The sequence below is a fragment of the Chenopodium quinoa genome, unplaced genomic scaffold (genome assembly GCF_001683475.1).
Source record: "Chenopodium quinoa cultivar QQ74 unplaced genomic scaffold, ASM168347v1, whole genome shotgun sequence".
Classification (NCBI taxonomy): Eukaryota; Viridiplantae; Streptophyta; class Magnoliopsida; order Caryophyllales; family Amaranthaceae; genus Chenopodium; species Chenopodium quinoa.
The window spans coordinates 1044094-1065909 of record NW_018742359.1 but is presented as its reverse complement, the minus strand read 5'-3'; the positions used below and the strand labels follow the sequence as shown (position 1 = coordinate 1065909).

Sequence of the window (21816 nt, the reverse complement as noted above, 5' to 3'; positions counted from 1 at the left end):
GTTCACTTAAATCAACCAACATAGAAACCCTAGGTCCCTATAATATTGAGCCAAATTTGTCATTCCAAGAACGACACTTACCGAACTAATGCGCGTGGTGATGGGCTACGCCAAAGCGAGGCATCACCGCTTCCCTAGGAACGTGAGGTATAATAGGTATACAAGTCATCTTGGTTAAGCTCAACGATGTCAGTAAGTAGTCCTTAGATGTCGTGGCAATAGAGATAAAATGTCAAGGAAGCATTAGATGCGACGTTTTATCAAACCAAGAGTAGCTTGTAGCTATTAGCAATTGGATTGCTTACCCTAAAATATTAAGTGTTAAGACAAGCCAAAGCATGCTTAATCACTTTTTGATGTTTGGGATCTTGGAATCGTTTTATTCTCATCTAAAGGGGCTAATGTTAATGCGTGGATAAAATGCTCAATAAGATTGAAAATTTGCATGAATTCTTTAAACTTCAAACTTATTGGTTTATGAATGGTTTTTCATTTCAAATTCTTTCGATTGTATAAACATGTCTGCAAGTAACTTAAACAACAACTCTATATGCCCAGAACTCCTCGACAAGTTGGCTTTTAGCCTAAACTTGGTCAACTTCAAGGAATGGGAGGAGGAACTCAGGAAAACTCTTCGGAATTATTCCTTGGAGTACACTCTTGATACTCCCATTCCAAGCTTCTTCTCTAAGGGAATCATGAGTGATGAGGCTCATGATAAATGGTTTTCCGATTGCAAGAAAGTCATACATCTAATGGCTAATTCCATCCCGGAAGATTGGAAGGAAAAGCTCTCCTTCTATTTTTCGGACATATTTCTCAAAGCACTTTAGGATGTTGTCAATGTAAGAGTCACCAAGAGTGACAATGGCGACTATGATGGACTCGTGTTTGATTTGACTAGGTCACTCTCAAACATGAAGATAAAGCCGCCAGATGTGGGTTGTCTTGCTAAGGAAAGGCGTCGGCTTTGGTCAAGGGTCTACAATACCAAATTGAGACCCGGTATGCCCCTCCAACCTCATGTGCTTGGCATGATTAAGATCTTCAAGCACATGCAGCTTCTTGGAATCTCATTTGAGGATGAGGTGGCGGGACATATCTTGCTTGCTTCACTCTACTTGGGCTATGATGCACTTAGAGTGCGTATAGCTGCGGGAAAGGAGACACACTCTTTAAGAGAGGTGGTGCAGTTGCTTAGCCGAGCCACCTCCTATGGAGCGACCGAAAGGCCCTTTCGAGCAAGGAAGAGGGAGTTCAAGAACAAGGCGAAGATGCGATGCTTCTATTGTGGTGAGCAAGGCCACTACAAGAGGGAATGCAAGCTCTTCCAAAAGGATGAGGAGGAGAGGAATGTGGCATCTGCCTCAGGTATCTAATTAACACTTGTGTATAAAGCTATTCGTATGTATTGGATACTTGTGTATAAGCCAAGTGGTGGATTGGTCCAGTTTTTTGTGTGGGGACCAATGGTTGGTGCTTAACTTGGGGAGCAAGGTGAGTTGGTCCCCCCTTGGGGGTCCTCACCTACTCTCTCTCCCTCCTTGTGCCACTTGTAGCTTGTAGATAAAGTTGCAATTTTATTTTGTTTTGATCAAAATAAAATAGAGGAAATTGCAAATCTCCCACATTGATGGGAGAATGGAGATCAAGTCTCCATTCCCTATAAATACCCAAGTTTTGGGTTTTAGGAAGAACACTTGAGTGGAACTAAAAAGGCATCTCCTTAGAAAAGTGAGAAAACCTTAAGTTCGTAATACTCTAATTTTTATTGGTCAAGTCCCGACTAACCTTTGGGACTAAGACCATTCGGGTCGGGTCGAGGGTGCGAGCCGTAGGAGGTCGTCGCACTTACGAGGTTCGGGCTTTGAAGTAAGAGCTCGGGAATGGAGCGAAGCACGCGTCAAGGGTAAGAATGTCTTTTCTCTTTCTCTCTTTTATGTTGTTACTTATGAGATAAAATATTAAGTTACTTTAATTAGTGAGCGGGTCTTGGGCGAGTTTCTTTTCAACGTAGCGTTGGACGCTACGAAACCCAACAGTTGGTGGCTTGAAGACCCATGTGTTGGTTTGTTGGATTGATTTCTTTTTTCCCCTCCCATGGACTCTACGGTTTATGATTTGAGTGTATTGTCTCATTCAAGCTTGGGGGAGGGAATTCTACCATGTTTGGTGGCATGTTAGCTTAAGGGTTGATTTGAAGCTGGTGGAGAGAACGTGGCCCGATTGGTTGGAACGAGGGTGGATTGAGTCCTCATTAGTTCTCCATGCTTAGCATATTTTATGTTTCAATCAACCATTGAAATCTTGGAACGTGCGTACATTTGTCTATTTAGAAAGGTTTACATTCATTGGTGCTTGTTCCTATCTCTTTTCCAAATATGAACTTATTTTTCTTTTCCTTTTATTTCTATTTTTATTTTCTTTCTATTGCCTTGCCTTGGTTTTTGTCAAGAGTTGTGGGTTAAACTCTTAGGAAACCCTCACAAGAGGACACTCGTCCTCTAGAGCGATCTAGGGGTTTAAAGGGCTTGTCTTTAGTTGCTAAAATTGACCATGATTCCTACGAAAGTGAGTTAGTGTTCATTCTTATCTCCTCAAGTGTGTTAGTCTTGCTTGAATAAATTTTTCTCATTTTCTGTTTTGTTTTTGTCTTGCTCGAAGACGAGCAAGAGTTAAGCTTGGGGGAATTTGATAAGTGTCATTTATGACACATTTTAGGGCGTTTTTCTCCCTTAGTTTTTGGTTTATTTCGGTGTTTCTTTGTTATTTCTACTCCTTTTAGTCTTGTTTTAGTTATCTTTGTCTTAGTTTATGGTTTTAGTCCTTAGTTGTGAATAATATGCTTTTTGCTCGGTTTCTAGCTTGATTTGCGTGTTTTTATATGTGTTATTTCACTCTTTTCTCTCTCGGTCTATTTGTGTAGGTGCTTAGTGCTTTCTTCGATGCTTATGACCCTAGAGAAGGCAAGGAATTTTAATAGAAGAAGCTTGAAGCTAAGAAACAAGCTAAGAAGCTTGAGGTAAGAAAGCTTGAAGATCGTAGAAGGCCTTAAACCAAGTCTTGTTCACTCTTTCAGCCATAACTTTTGGTCTACATATTGGATTTAGGTGATTCAAATTGCGTTAGAAACTAGACTTGAAGATCTTTCCAACGTTTGGTTGCACGCCCCAAGAGGCCTCCTAGAACATAAGTTATTGTCGTTTGAATCTGCAAGACACTGCCAGGCTGCGCAACCGCCGCGGGCGCTGCTTATTGTGCTGCGGGCGCGGCCCTCTGTTCTTCCCAGCTGCTGCAACTTTCTGGAGATGCCTTGGAGAAGCCTTGCCGCGGGCGCGGGTTTCTGGGTCTTTTTCGAGCTTAATTTCCGGATTTCTTTCTTTCTCTTGTTGTAATATAAATAGAGGACTTCAAAGACTTCCTTAAGAAAAGTTTTACATTTCCTCTCTCCTCTAATTAGGATTAGGTTTAGATTAGGATTTTCTCTCTCTAGTTTAGGAGTAATTTTAGAGAGAGAAAGCTTGGATTTCAATGGAGATATGAGAGCTTGAAGAAGCAATTTTATGGATTCTCTTCTCATCTATTTAATGGGCTTTTCTAACATTCTCTCACCTTTATTTCTTTGTTTAATTCTTGTTTTTGCTTATTTCATTGTTGATTAGAATAGTTAATTAGCTTACTTGTTTAATTCTTCCTTTAATTCTAGTTTTACCTTATTTTCCATGTTTTTCTTCATTATGATTGCTTAGATTTAGTTCTAGGGAAATGGATGAAGGTTATGTTGATGAATTGAGTGATTGGTTGTGATTAGTATGCAATTGATTCTTGATTATTGTGTTTGGATGATGATTACATTGACTATAATCTTTTTAGCTGATTGATTCTTGGTTCTTAATTGTGCTTTCAATCAATTGTGCGGAAGTGAGTTGATTGAGAGTCTAGATTCTTCCATACCTTTGCTAGGCTAGTTGCGCGAGAGTGAATTAGCTTAGTAGGATAATTAGCATGCTTAATTGCGAGGGAGTGAGTTGAGTTTGTTAATCGTTCCTAATTGAGATCATGATCATATAATTGCGACTTGTTATTGAATTCATTAATGTAATTGGATTCCTCTTTCCCTAATACTTGTTAACTGCTTTAAGTAGTGTTTTAGATGTTTCTCTCCCTATCTCACAACCTTCCTACTAGTATAATTACCTCAAATTAATACACTTAGTCCTTGTGGTTCGACCCTAGCTTGCCACTATCTAGTGTGAACTTGATAGAGTTAGGTTAGGAATATAAATTGTTGATTCGATCTAGGATAGTAGACACGGCCTATTGTCCCCCGATCAGTGAGAAAATAAAAGGGAGAGGGGAAAAATTAAGGAGAGAGAGAAAATAAGAGGAGAAGGAAAGAGAGTTTACCTTTAGGTATTCTCCACCTTGGGCAAAGTCTAATCTGCTCATAAGATGGGTATTTATACCCTCTCTCAAACCCTCCTACTTTAAATTCCCACCCTTAATGATTCCTACTCCTATTCCAAATGACATTTGACTTTCCTTAAAACTCCATTGAATTTAAAACTTCCTTTTATAAATTAATCATGCCCTAAAGTTTCTAAATAATAAAATAAAATATTTCCAAAACGATTAAATAAATAAAAATGAACTTTTAATTAATAAACCTTTATCAATTATTAAAATACCATAAATAATTCATTTCAAATTATTTAAATACTTCATAAAATAATGTTTTAAATTAATATATGTATAAAAGTACGGGGCGTTACAATATCCCTAACCTTTCTTAAAATGTTTTAACCCATTCATTTTGTGTCCTTAAAAATCATTTATTTCGTATCCAAATCATAAAAACGTCCAACCTAGATTATTTTGATCCATAATCCCGGTCCAATTATTGCTTAGTTGGATGGGGTTTGAAAAGAGTTTTCCAACGATATATTATAAGTCTAAATCCGACTTAAAATGAATAAATTATGGCCAAAATACTAAACCGAGCCTAGGTCCACCTTACCTACGACCCAATGATCATATGAGGGTCCAAATATCTTATTCCTAATCCTAAATCATTAAGGATTCCTTAGGAACATCTAGAATCCTTTATAAGGTTCTAATCTATCGTTCCCGAAAAGATAAAGATCAAAGAGTTTGAGATTGAATAAAACTTCTCATATGATAATCCTCTTCCTGTTCGAATTTAGAGACGTTCAGATATATTTCACGATCATAATTCCATTAGAAATCACATTTCGTACAAATTAGATTATCCTTTAAAACCGGTGCACAACACCAGGACCAACGCACCGCGATAATCCCAAAGCGGCGTGACAATATCCAACACGGCGCGACAGAGCCAGTGCGGCGTGTCAGAGTCAGTTTTACTTCCATTCAAATTCTGATCTTTTTCTGATCGCCAGACTCACGTTTTATCCCTATAAATAGAGGTCGTTTTCCCCGTTTTCAAATCATCTAGAACCATCAATCATAATCTATAATCATCTAGCTCCAATCATCATCAATCATCCATGTTCTTAGCCTAAGCACATCCTTGATACATCTAAATCATCCACAACACCTCCTTCGTGAGATTCGAATACTTTAAGCAATACTCGACATTGCCTTCGACCTCGACGGGAAAGGTTGATAGTTTTGAGGGTTTGGTCCAGAATCTATATTTCAATTCGTATTTGATTTATTTACTTTATTGAATTAACTTTCTTGAAGTTTACTAACGTGTGTATTGTTTTAATAGCAAGAAGGTTGAGGCATCAAAGTGAATAATTTAATTACCCTTACTATTATTCTTTGATTTTAGAGTAGAAATCATGTTTACAATGTTATCTTAATTCCTAGTAACATGCTTAGGATGTTTTTATGATTTCTAGTATCATGTTTAGGATGTTATTATGATTTCTAGTATCATGTTTAGGATAACGCTTTGATCTTGTTATTGGTGACATACTAGGATTTGTTATTAATCCGTTTGGTATAATGCCTAGGATCCTACTATTAACGATGTTTCGATGATGTTGTTATGATGATGATTGTTATATTAATCATATGTTGCTTGGTTATTCATGATTGCTTGATCACGCTCCCTTTTTGCAGGTTTAAAGGGAATTTGTACTTGAAATCACGCCTAACAAGATAGTTAATAACTTGAATTTAGGCTAATATGACTTTAACTCAAGTGATCACCAATAATAGATTTGATTGTGCATTAATAATCAACCAACGTAGATTAAACAGGTTTAGGATTAACTTGATGTATGTATGTTGATCAAAAAGCGCACATGAATATAATAAGAATTGAGTAGAGGCCTATTTAGGGCGGGTTCAATCTCTTTTAGGTTGGATTCGTACATCCCCGAACATCCAGTCATGGTTTCGGACCGCTATGGAGTTAGCGATCTCCGTGATCGTGAGTGGGGTCTAACCTTCACACCCGTGAACGGTTTACAAGTTCCTAAAACTTGTTGGCGACTCTTTTTCTCTAGCTTCTTTTCCTTAGAATGCTGCCATGCTTAAAAGCATGACCCACAGTAGGGCGCAAAGAGTTGAAAAATTCTCTACAATTAGCCCCATTTAACAAAAGCGATAAGCTGCACTTTGATATGCATAACCAACAAAAATAGAATTAACACTTTTAAGACCAGTTTTTTCCTCTTAAAACAGGGTTGCCAACTTTTGCTAGGCACCCCCACACTTTCAGGTATTTCAGATTTGGCACATGACCTTTCTATAGCTCGTATAGAGTCTTGTCAAGCTTCTTATGTGGAACCCTGTTCAAAACATGACAAGCTGAAAGAATAGCTTCCCCCACATGCTATACGGATCGTTGTATTTGAGGAACATTTCCTCAACCTTGTCTTTGGACCTGAGAAGGAAAACCATAGTGAAACGAGAACAGTCATCAACAAAGGTAATGTAATATCTTTTACCCCCTTGCTCTCGTAATTTTTAAAGTCACCCAGATCACTATGAACAAGCTCTAATACTTCTGTCTGTCTACTAATTCAAATGGTTTCTTTGAAAACTTAGCTTCAACACATATTTCACATTTTGAAAAATTAGTATTGAAAAACCGTGGGATTAAGTTTAAGTGTTTAAGGTTTTTAATTGAATCAATATTAACGTGACCCAATCTTGCATGCCATAAATCAATAGACTCGGCAATATAAACAAAAGAAGTAATGGCATTCTTATTCATAGTGTTAACTTTAACATCAAGAGTAAATAGCCCCACATTACAAAATCCCTTCCCCACAAATTCCCCATTACGAGTAAGAACTAATCTATCAAAATGAAAAAAGAGCTTCAGTCCAGCTTTCATGAGTAAACTGCCATAAATAACGTTTCTGCTTATTTCTTGAAATGCAAAACATTAGTAAGAGTAAGCAATTTTCCAGAAGTGAGAGTAAGAACGATCTTCCCTTTCCTTTGGATAAAACCTACAGCCGAGTTACCCATGAAGACATTTTCACCATCAACTTTGTCATAGGTAGTGAACATGTCTTTGTTGGTGCAAATGTGCCTTGTTGTGCTAGTGTCAACAATCCATTCAGCAGCATCACCTATCATGTTATCTTTTAAAACAACATCAATAATGTCATCAATACTTTCAATAAGGTTAGGTTGATTCTACCCGGGTTTCTACTTGACCCTGCAATCCTTCGCCTTGTGACCAGTTAGACCACACTCAAAACAGGTTCCCTTAAACTTATATTTCTAGATTATCCCTTTGGGTTTAAGAGGAGTGTTTTTGGACTGATTGTTGTGTTTAGGTTCAATGAAGTTGGCTTTGGCAGAAGAAGAGGAAGGGAAAACAAATTGCCCTTTATCCTTAATACGGTTCTCTTCCTCAATTTTCAAGCCAGGTGACCTACAAGTTCCTTTAGGGTAAGGTCTTTCTATTTGTTCATCAATTGGTTTTGAAAATCCTTCCAAGAGGAAAGGAGTTTCTCAATCAAAACAATAGCTAGGGTTAGTTATATCATAGATAGACAAACCTTCAGCAGCCATATTAATACAAACATTTTCATAAGCATGCATCTGATCAATAATAGGTTTGTCGTCTTGAAATTGAAAACTCAACCACTTACTAACACAATAACGTTTAGTTCAAGCATCATTAGTACCATACTTTTTCTCTAAAGCATCCCAAATATCCTTAGCATGATAAAAATCCATATAAATGTCCAACAAATTATTCGACATATAGTGCAACAGCATGCCTTTACAGTTTCTATCATCCTTAGCAAACTTAACATTAGAATCAGATAAATCATTCTTATTATCATCAAGTTCAACAATTTCATCAAGCACATAAGCAACATCAATTTGTTCCAAATAAAAACGCATCCTAACAGCCCAACGTTTATAATTCTTTCCATCAAGAGGTTCTAACTTAGACATATCAGGAATCAGAAATTTGAAAGTCATAATCGTCTTTTAGATTGTTGGACTTATATGCTATAAAACAGTAAACACTTATCTCAATGAGGAGTGAACCAAATGACAATTGTCGCATCGTGGATAACCACTGACTTAAAAAAACGATTTCGCGCTACCTCCCGGTGCAGTAGACGCAAAGTAGTTGCCCTCCAGAATAAGCACGGCCCCGGAATTTGTGTGCACACACAAACCCCACTGGAACTCAGAATATTTGCCCAAAAGTCGAATAATAGTGTTTAGGAATTTTGTTGAAAGAAAAGTGTAATTGTAATTGTTATTTTGACTAGTGAAAGCACAACTATATAAATGGAAGAAGAAGCAAACGACTACGTTCAGCCAAGCGACTAGGTACATTACACCAAAACGACAAGGAATAAATCTGTCAATTAATTAGCTGAAATCAAGGGCTAATCAAACTGTAACAGTCAAAAAACAATTAACTATATTCTGTTACCAAAGAAAGAAAAAAGATAATAAAAAATTTCTCCAAAAAAATAGAGGGTCCACAACCCACCCACGCCCACGTATCACATTCCCCAAGTCCCGAGACCGAAGCCCGACCCAACGCGCACGCATGTGTGTGTGGTATAACCCACAACCCACTTCCCACTTCCCACTTACTCAACTAAGTAGGACTAAGAAACTACAATATTCAAACAAGGAAGAGCACTCACTTTCTTTCAATGTGGGACTTTTACCTCACCCTTATACCACTCTTTTTCTTTGTTTTCATAAAGAATTTCCAACACAAATCTCATCCCCTACCCCCTCTAGCGCATTGTCAACTAGGTTTTCTGTGATAGGAGCCTTCAATTGGGGCCTGTCGGCCCGGTTGACCTTATCATGAAAGTAAAAATTATTTTACTCAATTGCCTAAAACTCCGCGCACACCTCAATTGGGGCACTTAAAAAAAAAAACGGATTGTGGAGGGAGTATGTAATATGCGGGCTATTACTGCTGATGTTTACTTTGTTCTTTGGATGAATGAAATCAAATGGGAATTTGAAGAGAATTTTTCAAATTTCAGTATATCATTGGACATAATACTTCATTATTGGCCTAAAGCGATGTCGCTTTTTCTGGTGTAATAGCCACCAACGGAGTAGTTGAGTATCATGTATACTGTTGCCTTGTACTGCATGAGTTGTTGAGTTAACAAAAGATATGAAATAAAACTTAGAAAATCAAATAACATTCTATATTAAGAATTTTTTTATGAAAATTATCTATTGTCAACCACTGTTTATTATTTCCCATTTAAGATGTTATCATTTATGAAACTTAAATGATAAGGTAAAGTAGTTGTATTACTACAACATTTTTCCCAATATAGAGAAGTCGTCAAGTCGGCGCTTTTACATTATTATTTTTAGAGTTGCATTTTTTCATTTTGTTTATTTTTTTGTTGTCAACTTGTCATAGTTTCCAGTTTCCACCAGAACGTCAATAATAATATATGCCTCTATTGACCTTGGTATATTTTTTGGAGTAACTAAATTCCAATTTTATCTAATAATGTCAACGCGGTATTGGAATGTGTCACTCATGTCCATCCGCAACTAAAATTTACACTTTCAACAGGTGAGGATAAAATGTCCAAAATCTTAACTCTTGTTTACTTTACCTCGTGTATTTTTGCTCAACTGAAATTATTTTTAGTGAACTAAATTTATTTTTGCTGAATTTAAATTATTTTTATTGAAGTGAAATTATTTTTGCTGAACTGAAATTAGTTTTTACTGGTTTGCTATTATATTTCTTCTTTAAAATTACTGATTTTTACTAAATTGAACTTATTTTTACTGAAAAAAATAATTTTTATTGAACTGAATTTATTTTTATTAAACTGAAATTATTTCTACCAAATATTATTTTTGTAAGATAAAGTGAATAGGGCCTTATATCACAAAACCTCGTCAATATGGGGTTGATGCAACACTTAGCTTGTTGAAGTAAGCTTAAATGGTGGCTATTGGTATTTTTGAGTAGAAGTGGTAACATTAAAGAAAGAAAATGAAACTTTGCGAAAATGGCATAAATAGATAATTTTTAAGTTTCCACTTATAGGTTCCATGTTATCTTTCAATAAAACTTTCATTTTTGTTGTAATTCGAGAGCACATAAACATGGTACTTCTACAAATGCTACGAAGTATAAGAGATTTGGATTTTATCAGCTTTTTAAAAACATAAAAGTATACCAAATCATTAACCATTTAGGATGATATTTAAGAGAGTGTAAAAAATATTATAAACACTTGTAAAGAGAGAAAAAGGAGTGAGAAAACAATATAACCTGGTTAAATTTTAACCGGTTATTAAAACAAGGTTATTGAATTAAATAGTCTTCTCACTTTTGCAGATTCTCCACCTAAGTAATTATTGTTGATGACATGGCAATGTAAGGAGTTGACACATTATAATGATTAGCACTTAAGATGCAATTATAATTTATAACCGTTGTATTTTTTCCAACTGCCATAGTTTTAAAAATACAAATTTAAAAATAATTATACCAATGGGTTTATTTTATTTTCCTTTATAAAATGAGTCTAATATTAAGGTATTTCCAAACAACTTTTGTAATAGTGCATATCACTCTCTCTTTTTGCAATAATACGGAATCATGCACTATATCTCGTGACGCATCAAAGCTAGGAAAAAAATGATAGCTTGTATTATTATACATAATATGATCGTTGAAGATAAAAGAGATACATATAGAATATACTAAGATCCAAATGAATATGATCAAGTTACACCTGTGTCTTCAAGAAGTGGAAATAAGGAAGAGCCTTTTCAATTCCAAAATAGCAACAATAGAATTGTAAGTTTGGAAAATTACACGTCTAATAGAGTTTGTGGTCGTGATAAAGTTATGCACGCATAAAGCTTTGAAGAAGACTTGGTGGAACATTTGTGGCTCAAATTCGGTGTTAATACTAGGCAAAATGATATGCATTGATAAATGTGCTATTGTAACATTTATTTTACTAATCTCTAGTTAATCACGCTTGTTATGGAATATGTATTATTGTTATCATTAAGGAATTTAGTAAAGTAAAATAACAAAGTAACCCCTAATATACTAACAAAGTAGCCCCTATATTATTGTTCAATTTATTTCTTAATTAATGACTAATTACTTACTAATTATATCCCAAATTGCTTTAATGAATTAATTACAAGTCATTTTAACTAATGTTAATGTATAATAATTACTTTTGACCGATTATTAACTTTGCATTATTTGTCTATTTATATGATATAAGAGAGAGATTGTATGGTAGGGTAGGGTATAAGTAGGAAAGAGAAAATGAATAACCAAAAAATTATGGACAACCATCCATTGGGGTATATTGGTTATAAAATGATAATAAGAGTAGTTACAAATAAGATGGAAGATAGAGAAATGAATAAAACAAATGGTAACCACAATGGTTGTGGTTAACCATAGGGTATACTCTAACGATGGCCAACATAACATGCTAAAAAATAATACTTGAGTTTATAAATAAGTAAGGTTTTCTTTTCGTTAAGGAACAAATATATTACCTCAATTTCATAATATTTTTAATCTTTGCTAGAAATGGTCACAAATAAATTTTGTGTAAGAGTCTACAAACTCATTTGTTGTAAGTAATATGAAAGAGAGGTACTTAGGAATTATATTTCTCCGAACTATTAAAACTATAGTAAATCAAGTGGTAGCCTACGGGTATGGTAGAACTCCCTACTCCCACCTTTCAACCATACATGAGGTTAATTGCTAACTTTCTGGTAGTAATTAAATTATTTAGGTGAAACTCCTAGTTAAAAATATAAAATGGCTAAAAACTAAAATGGCCAAGGATTCTTTGTGGTTAGTTCCCTTAACTGCACCCACCTAAATACCTAACAGCCTAATAGGGGTTGTGAGATTACATTAGACTCTTGATTTAGAATGCAACAGTATTAGATTATTAGTTTGATTTACCAAGAAAGCTTGTTCTGGTTATACTTCTTCTTATCAACTGCAATAATTGATTCATCAGCAAGTGTTAAAAATTCATAATTATCAGTGTCCTTTTTTTTGACGTATACATTCTTGTAATTGATCATATATTGAACGTAACCTTTCAGAATCATCTGTAAAATTCTAACAAGAGTTCAAATTAGTCGAAATTCCATATTTGTTAAGCCCTATAATTGTAGCACTAGCTATGCGCCTGCAGTGGTCCTGCACCACGACTTTGTTAGGCATGCATCCTGTATATTTCTTCTTTTGTTGATAGCAATTTGCCCATAAGTGTTAGGAGGCAATGAAGACAATGACGCGCTTAATTAGTAGTTGGTAACTAGCTTTTGAAATCCTTTATTACCCAAAATATCAAATTAGTTGTACACTCATTGTGGAAATTAAGGACTTCTAAAACATAAACAGAGACTTGATAACAAAATGCATACATATTTGAATAAAGAACAAATGTGGCATGGACTTATCTAACATTTTATCTTAGCCTTTGTTTAGGGAATCCTTGTTTCGTATGAAATTATTCTTTTAAAGCTTGTACCGCCTATGAACTTATAAGGTTGGACCCTCTATTGATTTATAAAGTTCCCTTCATTCAAATAAATACCTTAAGAAAACATAAGCTACTTTGAAGTTCAGAAAGTAAGAATGCAGCCAAAATATATGCATTCCCTATTGCTTTCTTTGTGGTTCATTCTTATTGAAGGTGTCATTCAATTGCAGGCGTCGCATTATCATTGGGTTGTAAGTATATTCTGCTTCCATCAGAAGCTCTTTGTTCTGGTGATGTTGCTTCTGCTTTATGTATAACGAAACGCTAAGTGCAATGACATGCCATGCATATAATAAATAATAATAAGCAAGATTGATATGTATATGATATTCTGAAAATAAAAAACTGTTACTTTTTGTGTACATGTTAAGTTGATGTCTCTTATGACTACATTGTGGAATATAGGTGACAGAAGCACCCTACACTAGACTCTGTGGAACGAAGTCCATTCTTACTGTAAATGGGCAGTTTCCAGGACCAACAATCTATACGCACAAAGGTGAAACAGTTGTAGTAGAAGTTGTCAACAGAAGCAAACATAACATCACCCTTCACTGGTAAGACCATTACTTATCTGCATGCTGATCCGTCTACGGAGTGCTTGAGTGGAAGAGTATTACATGAAACCTCTATAGAAATTAAACAAAAAATTAAAAATACAGAAGCTATTCTCCAAAGTTCTGAGTAGGCTGAACATACTTTTCTTTAGATCTAAAAGATTACATTTTTCTTGCTCCTATCTTCCTCATTTCCTCATCTCCATCTGTGCCTAGTATTTAAGTACTTTACTGTTAAACTGTAACTAGCGTGACAGCTTGATAAGAAAAAGTTTATAGGAAATTCTCTGTCTCATTTGCAGGCATGGAGTGAAACAGCCAAGAAATCCATGGTCAGATGGACCTGAGTACATAACTCAGTGTCCTATCAAACCAGGAGGGAGATTTACACAAACTGTGATCCTGTCTCTGGAGGAAGGGACTCTTTGGTGGCATGCTCATAACGAGTGGACAAGAGCAACCGTCTATGGTGCTATCATAATCTATCCGAAACCTGGAACTTTTTATCCTTTTCAAAAGCCTGAACTTGAAGTGCCCATCCTATTAGGTACCCAACTCTTATATCATCCTCAAAAATGTTTCATGCCTACTCTTCTACATATTGTACTATTATTTTTGGTAACCCTCTTTGTTCTTTATATATACTATTTCATATTTGAGACATTTTGATGACCAGGAGAATGGTGGAAGCGAGACATCTTTGAGATCTACGAGGAGTTTCGTGCCACAGGAGGATCGCCAAATGTGTCAGATGCCTACACTATAAATGGCCAGCCTGGTGACTTGTATCCATGCTCGAAAGCAGGTTAGTGCAATTTTTGTACTTTAAACCTTTCAAGCAATGCAAAAGTAGAATTATGAGTTAAACAAAAACAAAAATTAAAGAAAGAGATCAAAGTGAAATTCTGTTATAGCGAGTCTAAGGAACAAAACAAAAATTATAATTAAGGTCAAAGATTAAGATTATGAGATTATCATCAGAATACAACCACAGCACTGGTTTAGATTTACATACTGTTCTTAAGGAGTGTTTGTCACTTCTCAAATATTTCCTTAATTGCAGAAATGTTCAAAGTCCGAGTACAATATGGAAAAACCATTCTATTTCGTATAATCAATGCTGCCGTAAATCAAATTCTCTTCTTGGCTATCACAAATCATCCAATCACTTTAGTTGGCACAGATGGAGAATACACCAAGCCCCTGACAAGTGACTACATAACAATAGCCCCGGGTGAAACCATGGATGTTCTAGTTCAAGCTAACCAGCTTCCAGGCTGCTATTATATGGCAGCTAGAGCATATTCAAGTGGGATTAACGTTGATTTCGATAACACCACAACCACAGCTGTTATAGAGTATGAAGGAGTTCACCCTAACGCGTCTTCAAACCTTTCCCTCCCTTACCTCCCAGCTTATAATGACACCAATGCATCTTATTCTTTCACGAGTAGCTTGAGAAGCTTAGCTAGTAAAGATCATCCTGTAAACGTACCCTTAAAAGTGAACCACCGAATATTCTCCACTATCTCAGTTAACGCGTTACCTTGCCCTGCTAACCGTACATGTGAGGGCATAAATGGGACAAGATTTGCTGCAAGCATGAACAATATAAGCTTTGTTCTTCCTGATATTGATATTCTACAGGCTTATTATTACCATATCAAAGGTGTGTACGGTAAAAAGTTCCCAAAGTTTCCTCCACTGCCATTTAACTATACTGCTGAATTTCAAGATTTGGCACTGGAAGTATCAAAACATAGCACCCAGGTGAGGATTTTTTAAGTTTAATTCCACAATCGAGATAATCTTGCAAGGCACCAATTTAGTTTCTGGACTAGACCATCCGATGCATATCCATGGACAAAGTTTCTATGTTGTCGGCTATGGATATGGTAATTTTGACAAAAACAATGACCCTAAGAACTACAACTTGGTGGATCCTCCTCTTCAGAACACCGTGATTGTGCCTAGAAATGGCTGGGCTACCATCAGATTCAAAGCTCACAACCCTGGTGATTTCCGCTGCTTCTATATTGTATTGATTTGCTTGCTTCATTTCTTTTAACTTTGTTTGTCAGACATCAATATAGATATTTCATACATATCACAAGTGAAAAGTAAGAGTATTCTAAAAACTCCCATTCTAATTTTGGATTGATGTCAACTTTGTTCAGGAGTTTGGTATGTGCACTGTCATCTAGAACGCCATGTTACATGGGGTATGATGACCACCCTCATTGTGAAGGACGGAAAAGACCCGGAATCACAAATGCTGCCTCCACCGCCAGACATGCCACCGTGTTGAAGATGCTACTCAACCAGATTAATTATCAGTTTTTGATGATCTTAATATATACTTATTTGAACTCTTGATTTTGGATTTGTGGTGTTGTGTTATTATTTATGGTTAGTCCATCGCAACTGGCACAACCTGTTTCATTTGTTTGTGTAGATGAAGGCAATTGTCATGGCATTTGGAAATAATATTTGTAGCAATTTCTTTAAGAATTCAATACTTGAAGAAATTAGAAATCCAGTTCAAATTTTATGGCTCCAAACGCTATGCACCAGGTAAAACATTATTATAAACCATAATTATGTGACTAATCACACTTCAGCGTAGCACGCGTACGTGAGGCTTTGTTATATACCAATATGAACTATATACATATTCTTGGCATACAATAAAACAACAAAAGTATTCTTAGGAGGATATCTCTTCTGCCCTTGCAGAAAATTGTTTTCATGTAATAGGTAATACATGCAGTGACGCACGAGCTGCTAGCAGCAACCTGTACACGATGATGTACATTGATTTGCAATTTGTCCCCTCATTAGTACATGATTATACATTGTGAACAGTTAACTCACATCCCACAACCCATTTGAAGGTATAAGATTTTGCAGGGCTGCAGTTACTGATGCAGTCTCTAAGTGTCGTAGATGAAGATACCAATGACACCAAATCGGCACATACAATCCAGCTAGAATCTCAAAGGTCAAACGCTATTTGCATGAGCTGATCCACGTCATTTAAGTACTTGGTTGAGTTGTACTCTTCTGCATCAAAAAGCTCCACTGACTAAGATCTTCGAAGGGAAGGTTTTTGAGTAAGCTTCCCAAGTTCAGAAGAGTTTGAGCCACCTTTCAGGGTCTGCACAACCTGCAACACAAATAATCCATTAAAATTTCCTTGTTAATGACAAACAAACTGCACACTTATCTGGGATGTCAGCATTTAACAATATACGGATTACAAGAAAGTTTTTTGAAGGTGTAGTTAATATATACGGGCATAAACATACAGGAACCTGAACACACACCTACCCCCCCCCCCCAACCCAAAACACCCCCCAAAAAAAAAAAAGGTCATGAGCATTTTTCTCTGAATAATATGATTCTGAAACATAAAACAAGAAGAGTCAATTGATGAAAATTTCTTCAGAGGAATACATGCCTCACTCATTTGAGGTCGTTCAATTGAGAATTGATGAATGCACATGTTAGCTGTCGTGGCCAGTAGTTTTATTTGATCCTTGTCATAGCTATCGCAAAGATATGGGTCAACAAGTTCCTTTAAATTGCTCTTGTCAAGAAACGGTTTGGCCTGCCATAATTAATTGAAGATGATTAAGATCAGATAGCCAGTATATTTGGAAGACTAGATTAGAAGAATGGAATGCGGTGAGAAAGCATATCTATGTATAACATTATGCTCCTACCCACATAACAAGGCTCTTCTGAGTATTATCCAATGCCAGGCGACCAGTAATAAGTTCCAGCAGGAGAACCCCATAAGCATAAACATCAGTTTTTTCATCTACTATGCCATGCATGAAGAACTCTGGGGGAAGGTAGCTGTAACAACCAGAGTTACAGTTAATTACTAGTAAACAATGGGCTCATGACAAAAAAATATCATTTAATTCAATCTTCCAACCCGAATGTTCCTTCAAACTTTGAAACGGTGTGGTGAGTCCATTGATCTGGAAGCCACTTTGCAAGCCCAAAATCAGAGATCTGCATAGGAGTATTAATAAAGAAGTCCATAATTGCTCCACATAATTCAGTTTTAGATATTCTATGTTGCAGTAACCAAGAAAATAAATTAATATTTCACTCAGTAACATAACAATTCAGGCCTCAAATTCTCAAAATAAATTATTGAGGCAAACAAGGATCACAGCAAATTTCTCAAAAATCAACAGTTACAAAAGAGAGACCGTTAATCAAGACTAGAATTCCTAAACAACACTTTAATACGAGCATACAATACCTGTGCTTCAAAATCCTCTGTAAGCAGTATGTTGGCGGCCTTGATGTCCCTATGGATTATTCTCCGTTGACACCCTTCATGAAGATACTGCAGGCCTTCAGCTGAACCCAAGGCAATCTTATATCGAATATCCCATAGGAGTTTCTCCCTTGAACCTAAAAAACAGAGAGAAAACAGCTTCATTTTTTTTCAATCAACAGCTAGTTAAAAATTGTATTACCAGGTATTGATAAATGCTCTTCATTAATACCCACCCCGGAGTACAGATTCTAAGCTTCCATTAGGAGACAAATCAAGAATAAGGTGCATGCCCCCTTCCACACCATAACCATTAACTTTAGCAATATTAGGGTGATTGACATGCACAATGATTCCAAGCTCGGATAGAAAGTCTGCAGCCAGCTCTTCAGGGTCTCCCTTGGACAAACGTTTTACAGCGATAAGATGTCCACTTGGAAGAACTCCCTTATAAACCTCAGCATAACCTCCTTCTCCTATTTTATTTTCTGCGCAAATGGGAGCCAGGGGAAATTAATGACAATGTGGAAAAAAAAAAAAAAAAGTACAAGTTAACAGATTGAATGGCATCAACTTGATGCCATCAAGCAACACAAAGTTAACAATATTAATGGTCTGCAGAAATAATGAAGCCTGACTACCTTTTGTTTAATCCCCAAGTTTCAGATCACGAACCACAGAAAATCTCTTATAGAATTCAGAGAAAACGTAAATACAACATATTATCTTCCCTTTCCCCTAGATGTAAACTCTGTAGATGGTGGCTTAAATATTTCAAATTATAGACTTTTTTCTTAACTGACAACATCAAAATTACCTTTGCTAAACGTGTTTGTTGCCTCTTGAAGCTCTTTGAGTGAGAAATTTTTCCAAGACGGCTTGAAGAAGCACATCCCACTTTCTAGTGCAGGTATAACTGGGATCATGCGATGCCGAGCATTTCTACTCTTTCGCCTAGTAAGCTTAGGCAAAGTCAATGGATGAAGTGTCTGAAAACGCTTAGGTCCCTTTTTTAACATATGGATGAATCCTCGCCAGTGGGAATTTTGTCCACCAGAGTTATGTTCCGAGTCTGAGGTACTCACTGTATCAGACTCTGAAAATTCCTCGGATTCTTCTCTGAGTGAATGATCATCTGCAGCCGCTTCTTCTGTCATCTCTAGTGGTTCCTCCTCTGAATGAGTAAAGTCTAATATAAAAGGTTCTGTCAATATGAATGCGGACTATATCACACCAAAACTGGCAAGGATCATAAACAAAAGGAAACTAAAATCATCTTACCATGAACAGGAAAAGGATCTGAGTGTCCAGATATTCTTCTGAGCCTCTGAAAGACACCCCTCTCCGCAATTTCTGAAGGATCACAAGAACTGTTTCTGCTGTTACCATTTCAATGAAATCAGTTATCAGCCCACCTTCCTCCCTAACTCCCACCATCCCTCTTCACATCCAAAAAAAGATAGAGATAGAACACAGAATAACACAAGCAGCTTAATAGATGTAAATAAAAAAAAGTTCAAAATCTTTCCAGAAGCAGTTCCTACAACAAAGTGAACACTAGAAAATCCCACTCACTACATACATACACAATATAACGTGATCCACCTTAATATTTTCTGACATTCTCACATGACAATTTTATACAAACCTCATAGTAATTAAATGTTTTTGATGTTGTCAGATACTTACCTAGAACTGTTGGGCTTTTGAAGGATCCTAAATAAACAGTATCAGTTAAGAAAAATAGCCAATTTCTACATATTGCAAAATCTTTATATTATAATATGTTGCAAACGAAGCAAGAGAAAATATATTGAAAAAGGTGCACAAAGATATCACAAAGGGACAGCTTGATCTTATACCCTACTAAAGAAAATCATCAACCTGCTAGATGTATTCCGAATCTCATTACTGGGTTTTGCACATGATACGGCTAGTTATAGACATATGATATGATTTTCAAAATGAAGATGAAAAAGGCACATCGACTAACCACTACTCGTCCTTAGAATTTATAGATATACTATGTAAGTGTAATAGATACTAAAGCTTAATAATATGAAAAAGGCACATCCTTTGCTTGCACTTTTATTTTGACATCCTTTACCATGCCTTTAGAAAATAGAAAGATTGCCTTTTTAATCTTCTCAAACTTGGCTATTACATTTTTGCTATTCAAATCACCAAAAGAAGTAAAACGACTATAAGTTTCTTAATTGTCTCACATGACTACAAGCATTCATCAACAGTATAGGTCAATGACCTTCCAAAACAAGTAAACAATTCTATTATTAACTCATTTTAAACATTCATATAATTTCATACATACCATTAGCTTCTAGGAAAGACTACCTCCCCTACCACAGATACATTTGCCTCGCGTAAACACTAACATATCCCTTCCGAAAACAAAGAGGTTTTAATCCATAATTATATTGATTATGAACAAAAATAGTTCCATTTTGACAAACTTTTCCCTAAATTCACCATTATACCCCATAAAAACTCTCCAAAACACCCATATTCTACCCTCTGTCTCCAAAATGTCCATCATATATGCTAAACAAAATACATTCAAAACCAATATCAGCCAAAGCCTTCCCGCCCTGGCCGAGGGATAAACATATAAAGCACGAGAAAAAAAAAACACTATACAGATAACATAGCAAAAATGGTTGCAAGTTCAAAGTATTACATTAACAATTGCATCTTCACATGAACAAATTAACACCAAAAGTAAAACTACAATGATAATCAACATATAACCATCAAATTTTATCATTATGATCATTATAAATCAATGTTTATCCAATATCAAACAATTCATACACTAATTAAGCAAAAACAATTAATAAAAAATCAAAAATCAAAAATTAAAAAAATAAAATAAAATAAAATAAAAAATTAAGAGAATGCAAAGAAATTAAAAAATATATATGAAAGAAAATGATGAAAAATTACCGAGGAGGTAGAGGGGAATGCTCCATTAATTTCATAGAGAAAGAGAAAAGAATGAGGCAAGCCAGAGGAGAGAAAAATGGCGAAGTTCTTTAATTTTAAAAAATCCGCTTTATTTCCGAAATATTTTGCTGGAATTTCGGCAACTTTTTTTTAGATAAAAATGGAATTGTTTCATCTGTTGCTAATTAGACTAATATTACTCTTATCAGAAAATTTAAATTGTACAACAACTTTTTAACTCTTATTACAAACAGATAATAATCCATTTCCTGTTTGTTTGTGTTTTTTTTTTTTTTTTTTTTTTGGTGGCATAAGGATTTGAGATGAATTAATCAAAGATACTCTGATTGTTGACGGCACGAAATCACTGTTACGAGGCCTGCACTAAGGCATCGACCGTTCTCGTTTCTTAATTAAAGAAAAATTAGTCGTGCAACGCACAGCTATTCATTGGTATATAATGTATTTTTTTATTTAAAATATGTTTGTTTATTTATTGGTAGAAGAAGAAGGGGTGGAAATTAAATAAACTTTTAAGACATATTAAGTTGGAGGAGAATGAACTAAACAATATTAATATGTATTGAATTAGGGCTACTTTTTGTTTTTATTTTTTATTATATTTTAGAAAGGGGATTGAAAGGATAGGTTAAATAAGATGACATGTGGCATTATTCAACCAAAAAAAGGTGGCACATGCCAATGAATGCATGATGATTTGTGTTTTTAAATACTAATTATAGATTATATTGTGATTTAGGCTCACTACTCTCAAAAAATAGGGGAAAATCCAAGTTTATCATCAAAATTAACCAAATATTGTTAATCTATTTACTTAAAAAAAATATTGTTAATCTCATCTAGTAGCAAACTAGTTAATACATAAAATCTATTAGTTGTGTTGAAAAAATAGAGTCCCTCGCGTAGGGTTTGTAGTTTTTCTCTCGTCTAGGGTTCCGTTCTGCGTGGTCTTTTTCCA

The 21816-nt window shown here is 35.5% G+C and overlaps 1 protein-coding gene and 1 pseudogene across 1 annotated transcript; one reads left to right on the top strand and one right to left on the bottom strand.

Annotated features, from left to right (window-relative positions):
* Nucleotides 1-12871: 12871 nt before the first annotated feature.
* On the top strand, nucleotides 12872-16105 carry LOC110695920 (annotated as a pseudogene).
* A 53-nt stretch (nucleotides 16106-16158) lies between these two features.
* LOC110695929 (receptor-like cytosolic serine/threonine-protein kinase RBK2) lies at nucleotides 16159-21805 on the bottom strand. The gene is made up of 9 exons (XM_021873166.1): nucleotides 20838-21805; nucleotides 19158-19255; nucleotides 18694-19065; nucleotides 18113-18364; nucleotides 17859-18013; nucleotides 17523-17602; nucleotides 17305-17440; nucleotides 17040-17189; nucleotides 16159-16745 (listed from the first exon to the last, which is right to left on the bottom strand). Exons 1-9 carry the CDS (start codon nucleotides 20870-20872, stop codon nucleotides 16665-16667), a joined length of 1359 nt encoding a protein of 452 aa, XP_021728858.1. The 5' UTR covers nucleotides 20873-21805; the 3' UTR covers nucleotides 16159-16664.
* Between the last annotated feature and the right edge of the window lie 11 nt (nucleotides 21806-21816).